General features: G+C 36.3%; 1 protein-coding gene across 2 annotated transcripts in view; it reads right to left on the bottom strand.

The window, feature by feature from the left end:
- The window catches only part of ALCAM (activated leukocyte cell adhesion molecule), a 119,352-nt gene that overhangs the window by 48,913 nt on the left and 47,189 nt on the right, over nucleotides 1–23,250 (bottom strand). The window contains exon 1 of one of the 2 annotated variants that reach the window (XM_052702685.1): nucleotides 13,503–13,557. The exons of the other annotated variant lie outside the window; for it this stretch is intronic. Within the exon in view, the coding sequence (XP_052558645.1) occupies nucleotides 13,503–13,542 (40 nt within the window). The 5' untranslated portion in view covers nucleotides 13,543–13,557. Of the gene's footprint in view, nucleotides 1–13,502; nucleotides 13,558–23,250 lie in introns of those variants that run through there. 2 annotated transcript variants of the gene reach the window in all.

Below are 23,250 nucleotides of genomic sequence, written 5' to 3'. Positions count from 1 at the left end.
TATAAGTATAGTTCAAAGTGATGTTCTGACATACACAATGGGACCATAACTACCAATTTCCTTATCTAGACACTGCTGCTGTCAATACCACTTCTCCCTGAGGGACACAGAAGCCAAGTCTCGTGAGCTGCCATTTTGATTCCCTGCAGAAACTTTTATGAGTGCACAACTAATTATTCATTTTTAGAAACTAACAGTGTATTCAGAACACTACTGTTTCTCAACAAACACCAAAGAAGCACTATGTGTTACAGAATCAGCATCAGAGAATTGCAGGGGTTAGAAGTGACCTCCGGAGATCATTAGTCCAACTAGTCTGTTAAAGCCAGTTTTCTACAACAGGTCTCAAAGGAAATTGTCCAGGCAAGTTTTGAATATCTCCAGAAAAAGAGACTTCACAGCCTTTCTAGGCAGCTTGTTCCAGTTCTCTGTCACTCTGACAGAAAATAATTTCTTCCCTTTGTTTGTGTGGAACTTCCTGTGTTCCAGTTTTTGCCTGTTACCCCTTGTTCTATCACTGCACACAACAGAAAAGCCTGGCCTCATCCACTTGACTCCTGCAGTTTAGTTATTTATAAACAGAGAGCCCCTCACAGCCTTCTCTGCCTGAGGCTGAACAGGCCCAGGTCTCTCAGCCTTTCCTCACAAGGGAGATGCTCTAGGCTCTCCATGATCCTTGAAGCCCTCTGTCATTGTTGAACCAGGGAGAACTGGACACGGTATCCCAGATGTGGTATCACCAGGGCAGAGTGATATGCTGTCCAAGCCAACAAGCTGCTATGTGCTAGGCTGGAGTAGATCAGCTGCAAGAGGGCAGAGCCTCTGTGCAAATCTTTATACTGCTGCAAAACCAGATAAACAAGAGGTACATTACTACTTTCAGAGGAGAGACATGAATCGCTTCATGCTTTATGTGAATAAACAGCATTCACAGGGTAGCTGTGGCCCTCACAGCTCTCAAGTCTGAAGGCACTCAAAGCCCAGCTGCCTTCAGCCCTTCCCTACCACTGGGCTACAGGCAGCAAACACTCCAGACAGAATAACCCTGTTCCACCCCTGCTGCACACCACCTCTCAGCATCCAGAGGGGTGCTAAGGTGACTGACAAGAAGCTGTGACCTTCCCCCAAGGACAAAAATCTGTTCTGTCTTTTGTAAGGAAGCAAGCTGATCTCCAATATTCTCCAGCTTCTGTAAAAACATGCATTAATTAGCAGACTTTTTTTTTTTTTTTTTTTAATGCCATTATACCTAAATATTCTGAAGAAATCCTGAAAACTAATTATTGGTTCTGGAATCCTTTCTCTTTTTAGAAAGCCAGATGGTGCCCTCCCTGAAATACAGAGGTAAGAGAATTATTTATGTTAGCTCTGACCATGTGTGAATGGCTTGGGGAATGATGTATGTTTTTAATGCCCCGATCCTGACAACAGGCCTTTTTACCTTAAATTAATGGGAAACAAATGTTGCACAGTGAAGATAAAAATGACTTTGCAAAGTTTTATTCCTTAGAAGTTGTCTTTTTTAAGAGAACTGGGATCCTAGCAAAAAACAGTGGCATCTGCTTGTCTGAAAGACCAGAGGCATACCATAAAACGTCTGCACTCACGGCATGTGCTTGGTTTGGGCTGGGGGAGCACTAGAGGAAAAAAAAAAAAAGGATAAAAATCAATAGAATCTGGAATAATGTTTCTAATTTTAGCTTGAGTTTCTATTAAACAAACAAACAAACAAACAAACAAACAAAAACCCAACACAAAACCAAACAGAATAACCTAAGCCACCCTCCAGCAAAGTAGCAGCTGCCTTTATTTACTCACAGGTAAAAATCAGCTTTTTAGGCTTATTTAGGTTGAAGCTATTATGTGGGCCTTTAGAAATAGTGCTCTGGATTACCTTTCCAAAAGAGGTCAATAGGAGCCTAAAAATCCTAGGTTTCTAGGATTGTTTAAAACGCTTGTTTTAAAGCGGCAGAACTCAGGGCCACAAAACACATCACTATGCCCAAAGCTGTGAGGAGGGCTGCCTGCCACAGCACATAGGGACCAGTAGGAAGAAGCTACAGAGAGCTGGCACAAAGCAACTATGAATCAAGTGACAAAATACCTGGCTGCAGTGTTGTGAGTGGGTTTCAGCAGCAGCATTCATGCTATGCCCTTGGCATTATCCTAAAGGCACTGTTTAATAAGCATCACACCTCAGTTTGAGGCTGCAACACCAAGAAGCTTCTGAAGTAGGTTCACACCTGAACCTGCCTTCTGTGACCAACACTCCAAGAATTATTTTTCCTCTCTAGACAGTTTCATGCAAGAATCCAAAATTGGCCTCAGTTTTGAAACGAGTCCAACATAAAATTAATATCCCTCATAGCTGTTTAAAAAAAAAAAAAAAAGTCCCTCATTATTTTATTCTACAATCAAAATAAGGCACCTTAAATCAAGCTGAATGTATCCAAGTAGGTTTTCATTATCTAGATTTATCATAGGTACACGGCATTTCTTTCTCATTAAAATGCAATATGAGGCATTTTGTACATATAAAAATATGAAAACATATTTTCTGCTCAAAATGACTAAAACGTGATAAAAGCCCACTTAATACTTGCGTTGTCTTGATGTTTTCAAGAGAGTACCATACGGCCTGTCTGAATCCCTCAATAAGAGACTTCCCAAATTCAAAACTAATTTTACTTGGCAACTTCTATTTTAGAAAATGAAAATTTCATCACATATTTTAAATTGTCTTCTTACAAAACACTTTCTTTTTTAGCATAAACACAAGCAAATTTTTGAACATTTTTTGTTTTCATCTGAAAAGGTAAGTCCTTCTGCTTTTATAACTGGTGGTATTGTTATTTTCAAAGACAATGTCAACGCATATTATTAATAAACCATTATTCATACGTGTCCCACGTCTCCTTCATGTCTCATGATATTATGCACTCTAGAGATATGGAGCCTGTCATCTTTTTTAAAAAGTTGTACAACAAAAGAAAAGGAGCAGAACTGCCTTACTGAAAATACTTCTCTTCTAAAGGACACCACAGCAGAAAATATTAGTGACTGGCAGATGCCAAGCAGCATTTGGCAAGATTACAGAATCTCAGGGGTTGGGAGGACCACAAGAAATCACTGAGTCCAATGCTGCTGCTAGAGCATGTACCCTACAGTAGGTCACTCAGGTGACCACAGAAGGAAACTCCACAACCTTTCTGGGCAACTTGTTCCAGCGATCCATCATCCTTACTGTAAAGAAGTTCTTTCATGCATTAGGATGGAACTTCTTATGTTCAAATTTTAGGCCACTACTCATCTTATCACTACGCACCACTTAGAAGAGTCTGGTCTCATCCATTTGCTTCCAACTTCCCATTAGATATTTATAATCATTTATCAGATCCCCTCTCAGTCTTCTTTTCCTCAGGCTGAATAGACCTAAGTTACTGATGCTTTCCTCATATGAGAGATGCTCCAGGTCCTTTATCATTTTTGTGGACTCCTGCTAGGAGACACTGCTTTTTTTTTTTAACTGGGGAGTCCAGAACTGCGTGCAGTAGTCTAAATGTGGCCTCCAGGGTAGAGTAAAGGGGAAGGATCACCTCCTTTGACCTGGTGGGCATTCTGTTTTTAATGCACCCCAGGAAACCATTGGCCTTCTTGGCCAAAAGAGCACACTGCTGGCTCATGGCCAACCTGTTGTCCTTCATTATATCCAGGTTCTTCTCTGCAGAGTTTCACTCCAGCAGGTCAGCCCCTAAGCTGTACTGATGCATGCAGTTACTATTTTCAGTTCAATTGTCCACAGTCCTGCCATGGAAGACCATTCCTCCTAGGACATGTCTTACAGACCAACGAAAGAAAATCAACAGTTGAAAAAGGTTTTCCTGTATTTATACGTCCAATTGAAATGCAGTAAAATATCCCGAAATGGTCCTGGATTTTGCACCGGGCTGAAAATTCTTTTATTTCTCACAATGTATAGCTAAAACAGAAATTACTATTTAGTTCCACTTCAAAGAACAAAGTGGTTTGTCATCATACGATGCTTCTGTACTCCTAAAAATAACGAGGATTTAGTTAGCACGACACCTACTTTAGATATGTTAGAGGTTTTTCTTTTCACCTAAGGAAAATGAAGTTTGTATGATTGTGCTGCTCTGGGTGCCCCACAGGGAGCCAACGGGTTAGGAACTCGACAACCTAAATTAAAGTTCTATAGAGAAATAAAAGGTACTTCATTCCCAGAAGTGTCATGAACTCAGGTAGGTTAGGGGAAAAAAAAAAAAAAAAAGCATCCAGCTGAGAAAAAGGCAGCGATACAGGCTACCAGAGCATTCACCCTGTTGAGAAGTTTCAAAAGCTCACAGTAGGAGACAAGTTTCCACCACAATCTCACCGGCTTTGTCTGCAGAAGACCCACCAAAGGGCACAAAGCCATGCAAAAATAGCCATTATTAGTTCCACTGCCCCTCATTTTCTTGGTTAACTCTTCATACCTCTATTTTCAGTCATTCCTGTACAGAACAGTCACTTGCATTGCTCTCAGGGAGGCAACAGGTGCAATAAAAAGTCTATAGAAATACTAGAGAGCATCAGTCCCAACTAACACTGGAATAAGTCAGCAAGCTGAAATGGAAGGTCTGCAACCCTTAATAGACCAAGGGAACTACAATTACTGACCCTATTTTCTACCCCCAGTTATTTTATATACACACACACATATATATATATAGGCATACTATTCTAGATAAAGTAACTTCATTAAAAGTATTGTTTGAAAATTGGGCATTTTTGCCCTTGTAAACTTTTCAGATATTGCAGTAAAAAAAAAAAAAAAAAAAAAAAGCCAACACATAGCGACATGTGAGGACAAGAAAACAGGAAAAAAAAAAAGGTCATTGCCCCAGATATGACATTAATTTCAGTAGATGAAACAGACTTGATGTATCAAGGCACAGTCCTAACTAATCTTACAGAAGCAATTCTAATTAGATAGGAAATGAAGAATGGTTCCTTTCAAGAAGGCTGAAAGAACAGTGGATTGATTTAAATCAAATCACTGATTTTAATCATAGATTTAAATCAACCAAGCAGGACACCTTGATTTAGATCATCAACTTTAATCCTGTACATTTTACCTTTCTCCTAATGAAAGCTCATTCATTTTGTTAGCATAAGGCCGAGAATTATAAAAAGCAAATACTTTAATTTAAATGTATTTTTTAAATGTTTGTTGTTTTTATTTTCAAATGTTCACTAAACATTGTAGACTTGTGAATACAAAGCCTGAACTAAGCTGAATGTTTATTTCTTGGTGGTGGTCTTTTTGGTTTTCAGTTTGTTTTTGTTCGTTTGTTTTTTTTTTTAACACTTAAAAGGAACACTTTTTAAAATCATTCAAATTTAAAAGAAATCTTGAAGGTAAATTATTTTAGAGACTGTAATAAATTCAGGCCTTGAAAAATATAAAAGATTTCAAGTTAATTTTGTCCTAAAAATTTCCAGGTAAAACACTCTGAACTACAATGTCATAGACTTTTATCTACTTGTGTTGAAGACTGTTAGACTGCAGTAAAAGGCTATTTGATGTGATTAATTTCATTATCCTTATACTAATGAGCACATTATTTAAAGATACCTACCAGCAGTACGAATCCTGATATTAATCAGCTTTCTCTTAAAAATGCATAAAGATTAAAGATAATAGCGTGGCTTCTATTGATAAAGAAAAAAGGAATGTGTTGTTGGCTGGATCATAATACTGAACGATTCAGAGCAATCTGAATACGAGATAAAAGAACAGATTAGATGCTACCTGGGAAATAGAAGGCTTCATTACATTCTATGGGGGGGCGGGAAGCCCAAAAAAGTACCAACAGAAAGGAGGAAAATATATGCAAGAATATTCACGCTAGAATAGACCCAGAGGAAACAGATGAGAGCATGATTTCATATCTTGGTACTTGTTGGTAATGCAGCAGCAGCATAGGAAACAACACTGCATTAAAAAGATTGAAAAAAGACATTTAGTATGATTTAAGGGATATTCCAGGAGAGCAGGCTGAGAAATATATCTGGTATGCTCAATAGATACCAATGTGCAACAGACTTGTTTTGCTTCTTCTATTTAGAAATAATCAGAGAAAAATAATCAGAAAATATTCTTCCTAAGCATGCTGAGACATATTTCTCCATATAAAAATCAGCAAACTAAATATGAAGTTACAAGAGCTAAATGAAAGACTAAAGCACACAAAGCACATAGTTAAGTAAAATTTCATTTTAATTGTATGTGCAAGTGAAAAATTCTGACTGGGTTTGTTAGGGAAAAATTCCTGATGAAGAAATATCAACTGTTAATCCTTGTGACTCACTCTTGATTCTTATGCAGAGTATTAAGGCTCTGCTAAAAATGAGCAATGAAAAAACGGTGACACTTTATTCATTAGTTCTGCCTTTGGTGTGCTTTCAAAGCTTGGGATTCAGAGCTGCTTATTTCCATGTCAATGTCTGAAGCACTTTTCCTTACTCCTGTTAGCTCTGCAAAGCTTTGGCAGAAAGATGCAAAGTATATCTGAAATCACTCACAGCGAAAGCAAAACTAAACAAAAATGTACACTCCCCCACCCTAAAAGGTTAAGTATGTTTGATTTGCACTGCCATATTCTACCTCTTAAATCTCCCAGGATAATTTTTCCTCTTTTACTGACAATGTTTTTGAATAAGAAAGATTTACATTTGAATTTCAAATGTTAAGATAAGTTTGCGGCACTTTTCCTTACAAACTGCAGGAACCTGAAGCACAGAGTGGCAATCTGCTAAACAAAACAGATGAGTGATTCTGCAGCATTTTTCCTCAACACATGAAAGAAAAGAAGGACCTTTTAAGCAATACTCGAAAGCACACAAGCTATAAGAACAGACAATTTAGAAAGAACACTCAGAAGAAAAAAACAAGCTACAATGATGAAAATGTAACCATCTCTAGATTGTTGGCCTTTTGGCATACGCTTGTCAAATAAATTAAAGAACAGCTTAAAAAGCAATGCAGAATTTCTTCTGCTTCATTATTTCAGCTATTTATTTTTTACTGAAGTTATTTAGTATTTGACTTCAGATATTCAGTTTTGTGCACTTGCTTGGGAGACAATTTTCCAAAGCCAAACTGCAGAATCCATGCACTAGCAAAAATCTAGACAATGAACATCGGCCTCCAAAGAGCTAATGAACAGCCCAGCTAAAGTTGGGTTTGTAGGTTACCACTGGCTTGGAAGGCTGCAGAAGTGGAACAGGAAAGCTTTGCAACGCTTTGAAAAGTCAGTCCACCTTTCACGTAACGGCAGCACATAACTTCAGCAAAAGAAAACCTCCCCAAAATCGTGAGCAGGATCCTAGCCAGTTAAGGGAGAAAATGGTGGCACTAAGTGATAAAATAAATTGAATCAGTTTCTGACAGAATGGGTATTTTCATCCTGAAGTTGATTTTACACACTAACTTCTTTCCCCGGCACCCCTCTTCCCCACTAGGATTAAATAGTCCTGTTTAGCACAGATCAAACACGTAATTGAATGCTGGATTTATTTACACTATCCTGTGAAGTTCACATAACTTGGTGTGGATCATTAGCTTAGGTTTCCACTCCCAACAGAGAGGAAGAGGGCAGAACAGTTCTCTCAATTTCACTGCCTCCGCAGTCTCCACATCTGCATCTTTCACAAGTTCAGAGTTTCAAGTGAAAGTATATGCTCAGTGCACTTAGAAATGTAAAAAAAATTATTATCTATCCTAAGAGAGCCTTCACAAATCATATAATTAGACCAGGACAGCAAATCTTCTTGTAATGTAGCTTCTCAAGTCACTGAAGACACCTCATGAAATACTCCATCATCTCAAACTCAAATTCATCACTCAAGAAGATAAAAGCAAAATGCACACCTACATCCCTCATGGACCTCAGCATGTAGAATCTCTTCTGCCAGTAGGCAAGCTGCATACTACTACAGCTGATGAATGAATCTTTTAACCAATAGGTTTGTTTTTGCAAAATAAATAAGCTTGTTAAATTTATCTACTAAAGAGAAAAAATATTAAACCTTTTGAAAGCTAGTAGAACTCCAAAATATAAGGAGCACCTACTTAGCAAAACTGTGACAATTCTGGCTTGCTTTGGCATCCATAGCTCCATACCGCTCCTGCAGTCTGTGCAAGCAGAGGATAGCCTTCAGATTGCTTCTGTTTTTCATCACAGCCAAAATGGCTTCGTGTAGTCACTTATCATAACAGAAACACCTGCTGCCTTGGGATAATTACTAAAAAAAACACCTTACTCCATACTTTTCACCAGATAGTACTTCGCAGATTAATTCAAAGCATAAAAGCTAATGATAAGATAAACGATACACCTTGCTATTTTCTCTTGGGAAGGATACTTGCTATTTGCTGACACACCTGTTTCTGCACCTCTTCTATTAATCTATCAAAGAAACAGGCACACTCTTGTCTTCTGGACACAGCCACAGAAGTATACAATAATAAGCCACTTTCTGGCTCCATCTGGCTCCATTCAAAGAAGCAAGATGTTAAGGGTATCTAGCACTCTTACGATATTCATTTCTATCTAATGTCATATTGTAATTTTAGCAAAGAACACATTTAAATAGATTACCCTCAGTGCTACAGCTTCTTTATTCTAAGTAAATTACTTTTCAACAAGTCTACACATTTATACATTAAAACCAGAAGCCAACAACAGAAGTCTTCTAAATAACTCTTCAAATTGTGGTTCATCACCTTAATTTACAGTTTGCCTTTCACTGAAAATACAATGCATCATTTCTTGTGTTTGCAGAGGATATGGGATCTTAAACAGAGTTTGCATCTTCCTGTGATAACTGTTGCTTTTAATCAAGCATATATAACATTATCTCCAATTATAACTTGTTTTGCTAATTAAAAAAAAAATCCAGCTGAAAGATGCTGCATAAATGTGAAGTTACATTAAAGCACTAATGACTCCAAGCTGGAAATAAAAATACAAAAAAAACCCCAAATCCAACAGAATTTATTAGAATTAGACTAAATATTTCTGGCCAAATATGAGGTCTCTTCTAGTTGTTTACTGCCTAAAAAAAAATATTTTCAGTTATAAGATTTATTCATTCAGTTTTACAACTAATACATTATTAATATTTTTCAGATATTGAAGTTCTATCTATCATCTTTCTGCATGACTAACTTTAAATTTTGTATCTGTTATGAGGCAGAGTCCATAGAGGCAAAAAATCTGATTTTAAAAAAAATTACACTGCAAACACTATGTTCAACTAAACACAAAGTTTAACATCTAATAGATGTATTACATGTACATTTTGGTTTGGAATGGTTTGTATACATATGTGGTTAGGTATACTCTTCCTTCACAGCTTACAAAATATCATTTATTATCCTGACAAAAAAAGTAGTATTGGTAAGATTGAAAATTTGAATGTTGGCATATTTTGCAAGCAACTGAAGAGCCTTATATAGAGGCTAGAAACCTAGCAGAAATTGAATGTTTATGTATATGTACAATCACACTCCAAATATGAATCAATTTCACTAGATAATTTCCCTTTCTATCTCATACTTGCATGATACTGACACTCCAAGTGTAACAATTAAAATAAAAAAGAAGTTAGCAAACTCATTACCATCTCTTCAGATTCCAGCTTTCAATTTCCTTCTTTAAACGCAAGAACAGAAGATGAAATGTAATAGTGGGAGCTTGGGTTCTGTCACAGTTGCAGATTTGAGTTATTTCAGATCCATTCTAGAGCAACTGAGATCCAACTGTGTCTCTACACACAGATTTTGTCACATTCATTTTTAAAGTCACATTGGAATTTTTTCATTTGTTATGGCCACCAACACAAAACATCAGCAACAAATTATTTCAGATCTATCTAACTTTGCCTCCCTTCCTACTCAAGCCATTCTCAGTCAGTGAACATCCTTCAGCGTTATCTTCCATGTTGCTTTAAAATTAATTCTCTTAAACACACCAGTCAAAATTCATGTAAAGCAGAGTAAAGTGTTTATGTAACTGGAACAGGCTGCCCAGGGAGGTGGTGGAGTCTCCTTCTCTGGAGATGTTCAAGACCTGCCTGGATGCCTACCTGTGCGACCTGCTGTAGGGAACCTGCTTTGGCAGGGGGGTTGGACTCAATGATCTCTGGAGGTCCCTTCCAACCCCTACGATTCTGTGATTCTGTAAGCTGAATGCTTTAACTTGGAAGATTTGAGAACTTGTATGTTCCGTTTCTAGAGTAATAGAGTACCAACAGAAAGCTATGAATATCACAGAAAAGAAGGGCTTTTGACTAAGGATCTGGACAAGGACACATCCTCTTGCTCTGCTCTCCAAAAACATTAAACATTGTGCATGCAGCACTTGGGGAAAACTGTATTCAAATACATGCTGTTTTTTGTTTGTTTCTTTTTGTTGTTGTTTTGCTTTACCAATTCTGTGGTTAAATAGTGATGTACTCTATAAAAAACAAATTACTCTGTTGGCACGTTAAATGACCTAACACTCAATTACTGACAGGCAGTTCAGGTTTTCACTCACTATCTAAATACTGAGATTGCACACTCAATAAACGATGAAAAATGGTATTCTGGTATAAAGGCAAATGTTTGGTTTTAATTAATCTAAAACAACATGTTTTCTGAATCATTAATATTCCAATATGAGTGCACTATAAAGCCAGCTCACAAAAAAAAAAAAAAAAAAAAAAAAAAAAAAAAAAAAACCATCCATAAAGTAGCTCTGAGTTAACATGCTGAAAACAACACACTGCTAAAATTACAAGCTAAATAGTAGCAGAAGAATGGTGATACCCACCAGTGAAGCTCCTGGTCTCCTTTCACTGCATTTGAAGAGAATTGCTACCCTTGAAGTGTTTGCTATGACTCTGTATATTTTCGTTATGTAGTCATCTGTGCCTCAGGTCTATTTGCTTTTGACTGCACATGCTTCAGCTATTGTGTATGCCACTGAGAGCTTCCAGTTAAGAGCTCTCTATGACCCTCTTGTCTTGTCTGAGTGTATTCCTGCGGTTAAAACTTGAGATGTTCCTTCACAGCTTAACTAATATGCTCACAGTTCCTCCTACCTACAGAAATTTTAGTTGAGCAGGCAGCAGTTAAGCATCACTAAACTGTATAATAAAAATCTAGAAACAAAACAAAAACAGAATACAACAAAACAAAAATATCAAAAGACTGAAACCTTGACTACTTTACGAATTTAGGTGAAGTAAGACACATAAACAATTTTAAGTTTGAACGTGGAAGTTTGGACAGAAGTTTTCTAGTCTAACATTTTCCTGATGTATATAATTAACTGGTTTTCCAACAGATCATGAGGTGTGTTGGAGAAGTCATACATCCTTGAAGATCAAAATGACTCATCAGATTGACTGTCCTTCAGACAGAATGTCCACCAAAACCCATACAGTTCTGACTTGCTAATGCCCATGTGCTTTGGTCACCAAAATTACCTCTTGCTCATTCACAGTATAAAAATTCTCCAATTTCCATTGAAAAATATGAAATTGGTTTGATAGGATCTTTGTTTGATAGAACAAAGTTACCACTTTCTGTTTTTATTGTTTAAAAGTTATTTTGTTTGTTTTGCTTTATGACAAAGTAACATATCTGGTAAATATACAAACTGAGCAAATATAAGAATAATTTTTCAAGTAATTCTTCAAGTAATTCCATATTCATTAGAAGCTTAAATCTTCATATTTCAGCTAGTTGTGAGAATCTGACCTCTAGCTTTAATCACAATCACTAAAAACTAACAAAACTCTTATAATTTGGTGCCCAACTGTAAAAATGAAAAGCCATTTTCTGTTTTGGAAAAACTTTGCTTTCAGCTCGTCCTTCACAAAATGTGAGGTGAGAAGAAACCGCTTTGAGCTGCCAGCTTGTAACTGTCACTTGGAAGCATGGCTACTTAGAAAATTAAAGCCATAATATATTATATTACAAATGCAATTCCAGGTCTCCTAGGTATTAACCTCATGTTCTAAACACAATTTAATTTGACTGGTCTGCCTGTCACAACACTACAGAAAGCAAGATTTCATAATAATTCTTCTATTGCACATTGATCACTTCTTCTAACAACTCATTGCTATTCCACTTACACATAAAATCACTGTGTGCAGATACCAGAATTACTACTCTTCAGTGGCTTTTCTATTTTCTCTTCAAAAATTATGTGACAGCAAAAAGCAGTCAGCAGAGTAAGCATTAAAACACACACACATAATCTACTTGATTTTATAAAGATGTCAGCATATTTTTTATCTGTTATTACAGATTTGCAATCTTTCATGCTGCTTAGATAAAAGATATAACAATTTCTCTGCATTTCAGGTGCTGTCATTGTTAGCACTTCTGTTAAAGCCTGAACACTCACTCTCCATCATACCAAGCACTACTGAACCTGGGGCAGATGGTTGACAAATCAGGTATTAAAAGAGTAATAGTAATTTCATGTTTTCTAGGTGTGGCTTATGCGAGCGATGCCTCCATGTAAAATTTCCCATTAGTACAGCTCCACACGTAACACCATCAAGGGCTGCTGAAAAAAGAAACATTAGGAAGCATACACAAACTGCATCCTTTAGTACAGGACAAACAACCGTAAGCAAGTTATTCAACAGGAAATCCAGTGATCTACTCTTCTGCTTCACAGGTCTGAAAACTTACACTATATGCACTACACTACTCGGAAAAACCACACCCATCTCAACTTTATGCTTTCAATCAGGAAAGCGTACAAAAGGAAAGTACAGTTGGTAAAGGCATCCCTAGACAGCTTCACTGTTTTCTTAACAGAAAAGTTAGGAAAAAAAAAAAAAAAAAAAAAGCAGAAAGTATAGAACAGCGAGCAATGATAATCCACAGATGTGTTTTGATTCAGTTAAATGATTAACAAAGAACTCTTAGGAATCAAACTTCTTCTCAAAAGTGTTAACTCAATCACAGATATATCTCTTTATGAGCATTACAGTAAATTAAAGAGTTACTGTTGCTTTTGGGTTGATCAACATGAACTATAATGGAGAAGACTAGTTTCTGAAGTCAAACGCACTCTGTGAAGGTAACCAGCTCAGCACCCTGAAGTTTAACACAGCTACTTAGGACTATAGGGCTTGTATAGAACACACCTGTGAAAAACTGAAAATTTGTAATCTGGTGCAGGGATTCCTCTATTAATTATATTAAAATTGCAATTAATATATTAAGAAACAGAGAAAAAACAAAGTCCGTCATAACTCAGCAAACTCCAAGCTGCAATTTTTGCCAATACACAATACTCTTTCTTATTATCTAACGATATTTCAGGTTCCTAGAGAGATACAAAAGAAAATCTTTCTACACATTCAAAAGTGACATTTTTTATATCAAAACTTCTGAACAAGATATTTAAATTACAACTAAACCTTACTCAAGGGTTCCTTCAGCTTGCTCCAAGGTTTTAGGCTCATCTTCTACGAAAATAGAAAATACAAATAGAGCCAGCTGAGAAGCATGAACCCTTCAGAGTATGTCAAACAGCCACATGTGCTGTCAATTAGGAGCATTTCCTCTAGAGTTTGAGAGGTATCATCAGATAACTCCCAATCACCACAAGTTCCTCAAGACAAGCTGTCCATATCCATAATCCTTCTTCTCTCTTCACTCAGTGTTTTTTTACTGCAGAGAACTATAGAGCATTGAGTGTTACCTCTGATTGTGTACATAAAATGAAAGTTCAGAATATAACTCAGCCTATACTCCCCCACTAAAAACTAACCTCAATTATATCCAGCTCAATTTAGAAAGAACCCTTATAAGACACTAATGGAAAAACAACACAGCACACTCCTTACAGACTCAACCCATCTGTTTTTTCAGTAACATCAGTCTTACCATGTAATTTCACTACACTCTAAAAATGAAGGCAAGCTACATAAATGCCTTCTTTTTTCTGCTGTTAAATGCATGTGAAGTCCTCCATGTCACATGAAACAGTCTTATAGTCTAAGGCCCATCCCAGAATTTTTAAAAGGAACAAAGTAATGAATTATTTCTTTGATCCCACTTAGTTGTACTTGTTGCCACATCTGCCATTAATGCTCCCAGTTTCCTTTGAATTTCCATGTTGTGTTAAATGCTAATAGTAATGCACTTCAGAAAAACAGCTCTTGCCAATTCCAGAAGCAGCACTCCCAATACTTCTGATGTGCTTCAATTGTCAGAGGGGGAATACAAAGGAGCAGTAAAATAAAATTATTCAAAGACACATCTTTAGTATAAGCCAGCTCTGTGCCGATTTATGCATCTGGATACTGCTGTATCATAGAAAGTCCATGTCAGAAGTAAGCTCAGTAGATCATCTAGTCCAACATTCTGCTGAAAGGGGGAACCAGATTAGGTTATTAATGGCCTTGTCAAGCCAGTTTATAAATATTTACAGTAGAATACTGCACTCCTGTCTATTTCTCCTTTTCCAAATTAGGTAACCAAAAGCTAGATACGTATTTTTTTTAGCTGAGACCATTGATTTCCATTTATCAAGTCTTTCTACTTAAGGAACAACAACTTCTAGTATAATTTCAAAACAGAAATTAAAAGCAAGGTTAAAAAGTTGCATTCAGAATTTCACAACAACACAGATGAAATACCAGTAAACGAACAGCTCCACAGACTTTAGCCAAGACTCCTAGAGCTTTGCCTTCCAGGCACCATTTGGTATAAAATGCCATCACACTGTTTTTCAGCTGGAGACAGAGAGAAGAAATTGAGCTGCTTTATAATTATTGTGAGACAGTGGATGCAGTACTTGAACACCTCTTCTCTGTCAGACTGAGGTCTATCTAAAGCTTGCTGTCATCAATCAACTTCAATGAGTGCTGGATTCAATCCACACCTGAGAATACAAGCAATTTAATTAAGGCTTTGTTGACCTCAAAAGTTTGTTCAAAAACCAGTTGGCTATTAACTGAAGAGGACAGGTTGTTCTAAACTTTCATGGCTTTCCCTCCAAGACCAAAACAAACCTTTTAGTACCTTAATTTACAGTTAAGATGAATCTGTGTTTTAACAGCTTCCTAATCACCTATGGTTTTCCAGATAATGGTAAAAACAGAAGCCAAATACAGCCTTGATTAACTGAAGGGCAAATTAATATTTCATCTGAATCTTGGGACAGTAGAAAAACTTGGAGAACCAGGAAAGTTTGTCTCCAGAAGAGTAAGACAAAATCTGAAACACTAACTCTAAGAAGAACAAATAGCTACAGGAAAGGCACTTGGATGTGAAAATTACAACAAATCAAGAGCGGAGGGCTCAAAGGGTAGTTCCATTAAGAGACTCAATGTCAGATTAAGACTACAGGGAAGAAAGATCTTCTAAATGTCAATTTTGTTAAAAGGAGTACTTTAAAAAACAGAGAAAAAAAAAAAAAGAAAAAAGAACAGAATGAAATGTGACTTCAAGTTGTGAAAGAAGGCTTTTTTCCCCCCTTGGACTATGCACCTGATTGCTAAGATAGCTGCTATTTGCACTTTAAGCAGTCACATCTATAGATAATTTTTTTTTTCTTTTTCTTTTTTTTTTATTTTATCTAAGATGGTTAGAGGAAATACAAGATCACCATCACTAGAAAGAATTACATCAGTAGCAGAAGAGGCAACTATACTGCCAGCCTCTAAAACATGTAAGCAACTGCATAGAGGGTACATCCGCTGTTGAATTTATGACTAACTATACTGAAGCTGATGCTGGGGAATAAAAAGAATAGAATATTCAAAAGTGGATTTCAAGAACATAACACTTAATCATGAAAGAAATCAGTATCTAGTACATACGCAGACAGGATACAGTCTATACTATCACATGTCTATAACAGAAAGTCTCGTTTGATAGGTATGGAAACCTATACTTGGTTATTGTATCTGTTAAGTAACATTTCTTGTAACATAATCTACAGCAAATCAAACAAAACATATCCCCAAAATAATTATGAGAGGAAAACTGCTGTTTTACTTCATAAGTAATTCCAATCTGGAGGCAATCTGAAATTTGTTGTTCCTATTAATCAGGATTCCTCTCAAAACTAACACTAATAGAAGCAAGTATAAACTTACCATCAGTAAGAAAGATATTAGTAGGAAAGATGCAGAAATGGACACAACCGAGTAATAATAGCTTAGACAGTAAAACATTTTGGTTATAGTGAATGTGATTCAATATTCAACATTAGTAAAATTAAGAGGTCCCATGAAAAATGGTTTCATGCTATAAAAAAAAAAAAAAAAAAAAATCTAATAACACTGAAGATCCTGATGAATCCTAATTTCAATTCTATTGTCACTAAATACTTTGAGGTTCCTAAGCTTCATAATCTGCAAAGAGAGTTCTAGGCACTAATGACATTACAAAGCTCTGTATTATAAATAGGGTTTTTGGTGGTGGTGGTTTTTGGTAGTTGTTGGATTTTTTTGTTTGTCTGTTTTTTGAAAAAAATTATCGAGACCAGTATATTTAGTAATATCAATTTAAAATATGGTTTAGAGAAAGTTGGGTTTTGTGAACGTTTCTCTCTGTTTTAACAAGATCAGAATATAAATACATATATTTTAAAGCATACAAATTATTTCCACCTCATGAACAGTTCTTCTTGGGCCGCGCGAGTAACTTTATTCTACCACTGTGTGAATCATACAGAAAATATATGACAAAGCACAGCTGAACACACTACTGCTCTTGTCATTTTGTAGCTTTAAGCAACACTCTTACTTTTATCTCTTTAAAAGGTAAATATCAGGGTTAATATTTTTCACTTCTTTGGAACTAATAATGAAGACTCTTCTTTATAGTGAATCACACTCTATTTCTCATTACTGTGTGCAAACACCGTCTAGACAACCAGTTCAAATATAGGAATCCCTATGTGGCCAGATAAATTCTCATGACTGTTTTACCCTCAATAGTTGACTATAATATCCCTAAGCTAACAGAAGTCCTCCTTTTGTAGCAGAGCTACACAGTGAATCTGCACTTGCCACTGCCTTGGATCTACCACTCATGCAAAAGGCTTCTTCCCTTAACTGTGTGATCAAGAGATTTTGGATATTCCAGGAGGTCCACATACATACGTGAAATTCATCTTGTCACAGAGACAAATTAACACAATATTATGGATCTGAAAGACAGTTCACAAATGTATCAAGTTTTGGTTCACGTTCCTGTTAAAAAAAAATAAAAATAAAAATAAAAATCCTCATTTCTGTCACACTGGTACAAATAGTTGTGCTGGATTTTGTAGAATCACTTGTTCACAAGTAGAAATGCTGAATACACAGCTACGGTATTTTCCAATTTTTGCAGATAAAAAGTAAAGGTTTCTAGTAAAAGTGCTGATGTGAACTTGCTGCAAGTGTTACCAATATCTTTAAAGTTACAGAACTAGAAAAAAGTACACATTTGCAAAATCATTTAATAGATCAGAGTCGAGGCTATTACTTTTCACTGATAACATAAGTGACGGATTTCTTTCCTCAAAAACCAGCAGGTATTTTGCAGACATTTAATACAGAAAACAACATAGGCACTTTATGCAGACTCTGGCACTAAAACATATCAAACTGCTTTGAAGATGCAACAATGACATCAATTTATAAAGCTTGGTCATTAAGACATCCATATATATCAATCTACATACAATTTCCTATATATCTCAGTTTAAAAAATTATGTATTTTCAAACAGGTGTGGTCATTGCCATGAGCCACTGAGATACAACAATGTACAATGGTTTATGTTAGTTTCTTCAAACTAGTTTAATAATTTCAATTAACAGTAATTACAATTAATAACACAACACAACTGTGCTGTTAGCATTACATAACACTAGGAAATTTCCTAGTGAATCTTTGTGGTACTGCAGATTGCACCCTAACAACATAACCACTGTATAGTAAATGAGAAAAAAAAACAAAAAAAAAACCTGTCCATGGCTTTATCACTGCAATAGTTAAGAACTTGTGAATAGGTGATTTTTAAAGGAAAATCTGTTCCTGTAAGAAATATAGGATTAGCAAAATAGGTCCTTTCTCCAGCTCACTGCTCTTTAACACAGAGGAAAAAAGAAAAAAAATAATCTTTCTGTCCTACTTCAGAGAAAAGACAGAACTTTTGTTTCACAGAAGAAAATTCCAAATTTGCCTCTCTTGCTTTGAGTCAAAGAGTCTCTAGGAACATTTCTGCATGACTACCATTTCAACAGAATAGTTTAATCTGTTTCTATCCCAAGCAAAATCTTCTCCACTCTCTGAGTTTAGCAATGTAAGCTTCTCCTCATTAGAACTGTTAACTGTTGGTGATTTCTTCTGTATTCCTGATCTCAGATTCTTTTACCAATCCACATGATTTCTCTAGTTCCTTAGCATTTCTTCACATAAAATTCATCCTTTACTGACTTAGGACAAAAGCCCATGTCACTAAGTGGTGAAGAGATAAAAGAACTTGGAGACACAACCAAGAAACATCTAGTTTCAGTGTTGAAAAATGTTATTGTCTCTCACACACAGATTGCAACAAACTTTTTTTTTTTTTGGGGGGGGGGGGAGGGGGGGGGCGGGGGGGATGGGGAGAGAATGTGATAAAATTATACCTGAACATGTTTCTTTTGTGAGTGAATCAGTTTTACATGAATCAGCACCCTTTGTGCTTTGGAAAAGAAAAATATTAGTCAAGTTTTTGCTTCCTCAGAACATCAAGACTATTAGAACCTATTTGGATATCCTTTCTTCTGAAGGGGGAAATTAGCTGACACCTACAGATCATAGAAATGCTGACATGAATCTCATCTTACATCTTCATTGACTATTATCAATGGTATTTATAACCTGCTGTCTTTCAATAACCAATGTGACCCTTCATGAAAAAGGCTAAGTGCTACCGTTCTGCTGCTTTGGAGACATCACAAAAGTAGTCAATAGAAATTACTTGTGTTTCCTTCTATAAAACCATGGATAGCTTATAAAGTATCGTGTTCTGTGAACTCTCTTTAACGTGATGGTAAAGAATAATACCAATGGGATGAAAATAGATTTTACATGCTCCAAAGTATACGCCTACATTTTCCTCCCACAAGGAAAAAAGTAACATTTTTGATAAATTTAGTCAAGCATAAATAATACCTTCATCTAAGAATCAAGGTTGGGCAGAAGTTAAGCTGGAGCAGATTATATGAGTATATTGCATCAAATTCCCTGATATGTACTCTCTCTCTGAGTTTTATTTACTACTGCCCTGTGCCTTTGCAGCCATTTTGTGGGAACTGCACATAAGTCAAGAGCAAACAAATCCTTGTAATGAATGTTGTATTTTACATGCCTTCTACAGTATGAAAGCAGACTCTATAAGGAACATGACAGTAGACTATAAAGCTTTAGGACTGTGACTTTATCCTGACTATCTTCCACAGCCACGTTCAGACCTTAAATCCAACAGTACAGCTTAAAAGCAGTTTCTTCCAGAACTGTTTGATGCACAGAGAGTTGGAACTCTCTTCTATGCATTGAGCAAACAACGAGTGTACAACAGAAGTTAATTCCTATGGCCAACACACTGGGTTATACTGATTTGCATAGTATATAACTGTTTCGTAGTGAATTCTTTATTATGATTAATCAAACATTGTATTTAAAAAGTAAGATACGAAATGAGGGCAAACACTGGAGGCTCTGCCACTCCCTTGCCCTTCCACTTGCACTACTCCCTTGCAGTACCATGGGAGATGATTAAGTCACACAAGAGAAAAGACAGTACTCTGTGATAGAAATTGAGGACATGGTCATCTTCTCCTTAAAAAGAGGATTGCAGAAGTCTGACAGAAGTTTATCTTGCTGTAGCAATAAAAAAAAAAGTTTGGAGACAGTTTAGATTATTAAGAGTATTGGCTGTTCCTTGAGAGGTGTCAAAAAAGAGAATTAAGAAAAATACTGTATACGTACCAGCACACTAATAGGATCTGGTAAGGATTATTTTTCTCACGCAATGGAAAGACCAGAATGATCAACTCTCCAACAGTCCAAAATCCTAAAGGGACACATGGTGAACTTCAAATCTATCAATAATCCTGTCTGGGTTTCTGATCAGGAAGCGCCTACCCTCCCAACTCTCTCAGGGAGGAAACAAGAAAAGCATTAGCTGATCTGGTCACTGAAGTGCACAGAATACTAGCCATAGCTGGGAGTCTTTCCAACTCTTTCTATCATATTGATCAACCTGCTTCCTCTTATCTGCAGATGAGACCAGCCCATATTCTCCCAAAAGTTTCAAGAACTAGAGTGGGAAAGGCAAACAAAACCAAACTCCAAACTTCATCTGGGCACATTCCCTCTTCCTACCCTTTATCCTTCCCAAACTACAAACTAGATTCTCTGAACATAATGAAAGTCAGCAAGTCTGATGTCTTGGTTGCATCCAATGAAAATACATACATTTAGAGCAGCAAACAAGCCAAAGGTTTCACCTGATCCAGAAACCATCTCTGGAAAGATTCATCTTAATTAATTACAGCCTGCTTTGCAAGTCCAGCAGACAACACGACACATGTGTTACACTGGTTCTGTCGATGCTGTAGAAAACAAATTAGCTGACAAAGTAAAAAAAAAATTGCCTTTTCATCCCTTTTCCAGTTGAAATTAATTGCACCAGTGCACCAGTGTAAAAACGCTGAACTCAATATAAATATTTGCAAAGGTAAGGATGCCCATGTATTTGATACATATTTAATACCATTTTAAATAACAAAGATTTGCCTCATTTTAACAATGCTATTTACAGGCATTTTTGCTAGTACAACTACATAAGCTATCTACCTCTTCTGCCATTTCTGCTGCATCTATGTAAGCTACCTACCATTTATATTGTTTAGGTACAGAAGCTGAACAAAAGATTAGGTGTCTCAACTTAGAGAGTGGGGGCTTTCTATCCACCAGAGTAACAGTCAATCAAACATGGAATGGAAAAGGTCAAATCAGACCAGAGTTCAGAATGTTTCTAACAGAGAAGTGTTTCTGCAAATATCTCATGTCACCAGCTAGTTCCACCTGTTATCAGGTCCTTTAACTTCACTCTATTTTAAATGGAATAAGCTACTCATTGCTTTGTAAATAGACACAACAGTTAGCCAAGTGTGTGAAATCTTTTGAAAAGTAGATACAAGAAGTCAACACAGAATATGTACCAGAATATGTACCAGAACCAGTCTAGTTTGTATCCAGAACAAAAAATCCCTTGGTTAAAGCTTAAGAAATTGAGAATTCATGTGTCCATAGTTACGATAAATCATAGATGTCTGAAGGCAAGAGTGGTAAAAGACTCTCTGGACTATATGTCCTGAGGCAATGAATCCATTTACAATTCAAGATTAGTCTTCCAACTTACACTGCTGAGCTCTTAACTAGAAAGGTCTCATCTACAGTGAGAAAATCTGGTTCCAGTTATTCAAAAGCTGCAGTTCAGTGAAGTACAGTACTTGCTAATACTTGCTAATACTTGCTATTATGCTGAATCTAGATGAGAGTCAAATGTTGCAATTGAAATACACTTCTTCAAAGCAATATCCCTGAAAAACAAGGTGAAAATTACTGGCACATTTACAGAATGGTGAGTATCATCTGTAGTGATGATATTTCCCATTGCAATTGTCAACAACTTCTCAGATTCTAAAATAACAGAAGTTGCAGAAGTGGGAATCTAACAAGAGAAATTTAGACATTTGGAAGTTATACCTGTAAAACCTTCCAGCACAGAGACTTTCAAGGTGTATACACTGAATAATTTTTGCCTGAAGAATATAAGTCCAGGAACAGAAGTCTCAGGTCATGAACCCACAAAAAAGAGACACCAAGGTACTTCACTTTCCAATGTACTTCTATTTTATTCTCTTAGAAGAACAAAACACATGACCTACAACCACATTGATTTATTTCAATGAAACTAAATAGATGGTCTATTTGCCAGTGAAAGTACAAGCTTTTAACAACCTCTGCAGACTAAATACATCTAAAAGCATATAGGGCTTTCCTTATGTTGGAGAGAAGTACAAAGAAGCTTTAGCTGGCTGGGAGCAAAAACATTATCATTACCTGAAATGAATTTATGTATTTACATACTTAATTTGTAAAACAAAGGCCATGCTGGAAAAAAAAAAAAAAAAAAATCAATAATTTAATCCATTCTTCTGAAAAAACTCTACTGTCTTTTCTCTGCTTTAAATGAATCAAGTGACCTGGTCAAAGTGATCCCTTTTCTGAAAAACTCACAGCTGAGAAATGGTTCCTGATAAACAGAGAGGAAAAAAAAAAAAAAAAAAGCTGAACATTATGTTCACATGTCTTGCATTGCCATTCATACTAAATGTCCTTTTTATGAAAATGGACTTATCTATATTGAGAATTCAAGAGTCGCATTACAGCTCTCTGTATACGGTGTATCCTTGGAGGCTTGATTTCAAAAGCTAGACATTGTACTGTATATTCACTGCTGATGAGATGTCAGTCAGAGCATATTACATCACTCTTCAAAGAGATGCAGAGCGGTAAAGCAAATGCAGGAAAACCCCTGAAGTGATCTGATAAATGATTTTCTTAGTTAGTTTGGCACCAGCATGTCTGGTATCTAATTCTTATGATACACAGTCTATCAAGTAGTGCCATATTAGATTCCTGATATTTTGTGTCAACAAGAAATGTATGCTGTGACACATGCCTTTGTAGCAAAGTATGGGAGGATAGAAAAGTCAGAGGGGAACACAATACATTTCCCAAACATGCAAGGAAATAACTGAATTGTACTGGTATTGTATGTTGCTAACAGGCTGCCTTTAGAGAAAAAGAGTCACAATTCAGATTCCTAACTCCAAGCATATCACATTGCACTAGTATTACCTAGTTTTCAAACACAATTCACCATTCTACTAATAGAACTCTCAAACTAACATTACAAAAGATCCTTTTCTCCTCAACATAATTTTCACATATATTCACTATTAAGACTACTAACAAAGGCAGGCAAAGAAGAGACAATACTACAGAGATTAACCTATTTTACAGAATTAGCACAGAGAAAGTGAGGTTGGATCTCAATGGGTCTCTAGGCAGCTCTCTGCTCAATGCAGTCTCAGCCATAAGATGAGAA

This window comes from Tympanuchus pallidicinctus, unplaced genomic scaffold (assembly GCF_026119805.1).
Source record: "Tympanuchus pallidicinctus isolate F22 unplaced genomic scaffold, pur_lepc_1.0 scaffold10, whole genome shotgun sequence".
NCBI lineage: Eukaryota > Metazoa > Chordata > Aves > Galliformes > Phasianidae > Tympanuchus > Tympanuchus pallidicinctus.
The sequence above is the reverse complement of the archived record's forward strand: the minus strand, read 5'-3'. Positions and strand labels throughout refer to the sequence as shown.